At 35.7% G+C, this 3,557-nt stretch overlaps 1 protein-coding gene across 1 annotated transcript; it reads right to left on the reverse strand.

Moving 5' to 3' along the window:
* Positions 1-1,125: 1,125 nt before the first annotated feature.
* On the reverse strand, positions 1,126-2,895 carry LOC101297796. Its single transcript, XM_004290710.1, has 3 exons — positions 2,002-2,895; positions 1,702-1,769; positions 1,126-1,437 (listed from the first exon to the last, which is right to left on the reverse strand). The coding sequence occupies exons 1-3, from the start codon at positions 2,127-2,129 to the stop codon at positions 1,295-1,297; spliced, it is 339 nt and encodes a 112-aa protein (XP_004290758.1). The 5' UTR covers positions 2,130-2,895; the 3' UTR covers positions 1,126-1,294.
* Between the last annotated feature and the right edge of the window lie 662 nt (positions 2,896-3,557).

Consider the following 3,557-nt stretch of genomic DNA (forward strand, 5'->3'; position numbering starts at 1 on the left):
GCCCGAGCTGCCACCATTGCCTAAGCCCGAGCTGCCACCATTGCCTAAACCAGAATTGCCTTCTTTGCCTAAGCCCGAGTTGCCGCCATTGCCCCATGTACCAACTATTCCAAAGCCTGAAGGCCTCAAGTTGGCTGAGCTACCGCATCTCCCAACCTTGCCTGAGCTTCCACCGTTGCCAAAGCCAGAGGAGCTGCCGAAGCCTCAACTTCCATCGCTCCCGAATCTTCCAAGTTTGCCAAAACCCGAGTTACCAACACTGCCTAAGCCTGAATTGCCAACTTTACCACCAGTGCCTCATCTACCCGAGCTTCCTAAGACCGGATTGCCCACCATCCCAACCCTTCCGAAAGACAAAACCATCCTTCCTTGATGTGCATATATGCACATTTCTTCATGATTGTTGTCTTGGAAATACTTGATACTATTAGCATTATGGCATATATATGTTTAATCGCGTACCTAGCTACCAGTACGTATTTCATCAGTGTTTGATACCATATATACTTAGCATGTTGGCTGGATTGTAATTCTTCATTTATTTCATCTATGGCTACCAGTACGTATTCTGTTCTGCTCCGAGTATAATTACTGGTCACCTTTGATTCACTAGCTTCTAAATTCTATATATACATTATTTTCTTTTTCATATATCTGGAAACTTCTACATTTTCAGTATCAAAAGACTGAATATATATATATAATCTAACAAGACTAACATACAGTATATCGGATCGACAGTATATTCACAGTTTCACCAACTATATATCACTACTACAATTCTAGGCAAAGACCACATTCCATATGTGTGGCTTTCAACTGCAAAATTACACACTAAATTGTATTTTATTGCCATTGCAACAGAGCAGCAACATTTAATGGGTTTGTGGGGTATAAAGCCGTTGCAATCCTCCAAATTGTGCCACATTTCTTTTTCTTTTGTGGGTATTGGCTATAATGGGGCCCACAATTGTTTCTGACTTTCTGGCAATTACAGATGTTTTATTAATAATATCTTATTAAAATACTTACAAACCCAAGCTTTTTATAATTTCTTTTTATTCAAAGCATGAATTCAATACTTACCGTAGTTGCAAAGCAAGTAAAACTGTAAAAACATATACTCATTCAAAAATATTTGTATTATAAAATTCCTGGTACATCTGCAAGTAATAAAAACCATTCTGTTACAACTTTAGATATCTCTACATAGGAATGAAACATGTACATTTCACTATTACTGGTACTTTGGCACCAGCGATAAACCAGTAAAAATGATAAATGATTGCAAACTTCAAGCAACCACATAAATAATGCTTAAGCTAAAGAAGCTAAGAATCTTTGTAGCTTTGGAGCAGCAGCTTTGCCTTGTTGATATTGGGACCTTATCGGCAATTGTCTTGATAATGCTTTCTTGATGTCCTAGCACATCTACACCTGTTGAGCCAAATTAACAGCAAAGCCTAATAAGCATTTTCACATATGTAGGATCAATCATGGGCAATCAGTTACAAAATTTAACTACAGCCAAGCACTAGCACCTTATAACTTGAGGTTAAACCAATAAAACTTAAAACGGACCACATATAAATTATGTAAATATACAAAGGTTGTCCATGTGATAAAATCTTGATGATAAAAAAAAAAAATCATGTTAACTTTACTGAGGATAGAAGAATTAGAAAAGTAATAAACACAAACCTCTCTGATGCTTTAAAAGGATTGTGGAGGCCATGTTTCTGCCACTATGAGAAACTCTTCCCATAGCCCTTGTAACAACCAAAAAGTTGAAACACTTCGTTACAATTGTCTGATTCTTAGTTAAATGAATTTGAACATAAAGAAACTCTTCACATAGCCCTTGTAACTACCAAAAAGTTGAAATACTTCGTTAAAATTGTCTGATTCTTAGTTAAATGAATTTGAACATAAACTTTAAGAAACAAGTTTACTTATAGACTCTTAATAATCAATAAGCATACCTGAATGTTACTCACTTACTCGGATATCATCCTAGCAACCGTCACCAAGGATTCACATGCATTTAGATCATAGACCAATACTGAACGCTGAAATAACCACGAACAACCATAAATCAGTGTAATGGCTAAAGTAAAAGTAATGTTCATACAAAAAAGTTAAACATTTCACAAGGATAACCAAATTTCAGAGGTAAGGAATTTAAATTACAATACTTAAAACAGAATCACAAACCAGGATTTGTAAGCAAAATTTTATCTATCGTCTTGCAATTTTTCTTTAAGTAATAACAACAAGATCACGAGTAAAAGTTGAAGTTTAAGCTAAATACAATTATACAGGTATGACAACTATTGAGATACAGAACAATATCAGTTCCTTCAATATTCTGAGTGTATAAAACCTATAACTGAGTTGTGCTGATATATATATTGGGACTTGTTAAGACAAATTAAAATTAGAATCTTATAACTGAGTCTGTGCTGACCTAAATGAAGAAATTAAACAGTCAAATTGAATTTATGATATGTGGGACTTGAGTAACTACTGATTTTGTTCCCGACACAAATTTCTATTCGGCAAACGATTCACTGGGGAAAAAAAGCCTAAAATATAAATAGAGCATTTACCTGTCAATTTTTATGGGATTTCGATCGAATAGGACTAAATTAGAATAATTCAATCTGACCCAGAATCTAAAATCAAATCCAGATAACAGATAAGCGCAAAATCAAAAGCTGAAATGCAGAGTGAGAAAGATCTTTGAATCATTATGGTTAATAGGAGAGTAATAAAGATCGAGAAGTGAAGCAGGGATACCATATGCCCAAGCAGAGAGGCAAAGATCTGAAGATGGACTCTCTCAAGCTCGGCGTAGCGGGAGGAGATCTGGGCTTGGTGATGTACGTATGTCTTCCATGGGTAGCGGCTAGGTTTAGTTTGAAGGTAAAGGGAATTTGGGTGAGAGACAAGGGCACTCGGCAACAAAACTGAGTTGTAATTTTGTTAACTTTTGTGTATTCTCAGTTGGTTTTTTAGTTTTTCACACACTATTCTAATATTCTAATCCTACATTGAATAATTTTAAATCTGAAGCTAGCCACATTCATCTATAATTGTGGTCATACAAGATGAAAAATAATAAACAATTGCCTTCCCCACCATCTTAAGCATTAGTGGGACTAAAGTCACTGTTGATAGAAAATTACTCACGAATGTTTAAACTGTGGGCAACCAAAGTGTGGCTGTTGCTCCTTGTTGTTGTAGTGCATAATTAAAGAACAACGAAAAAGCATAGTTCACATAACATATTCTTGTCCTATCGATCTCATGGGACAAAGACTTAGGAAACTTAAGGGGGAGGTACATACTTGTGAGCAAATTAGAAATTACATAGTAGCATATGACCAAATTTAAAAACACAAAAAACTTACTTTCAACAATTTTTATACAAATTAGGACACAATGCAAGCACAGACCCAAAACCAACAGTATCAGGCCCGACCCAGATTCTGTCCATGAAATGACCAAAATGACCTCACTTTCACATCCAAATTACGCGCATGCCACTCCTCTCT

This window comes from Fragaria vesca, linkage group LG2, assembly GCF_000184155.1.
Source record: "Fragaria vesca subsp. vesca linkage group LG2, FraVesHawaii_1.0, whole genome shotgun sequence".
NCBI lineage: Eukaryota > Viridiplantae > Streptophyta > Magnoliopsida > Rosales > Rosaceae > Fragaria > Fragaria vesca.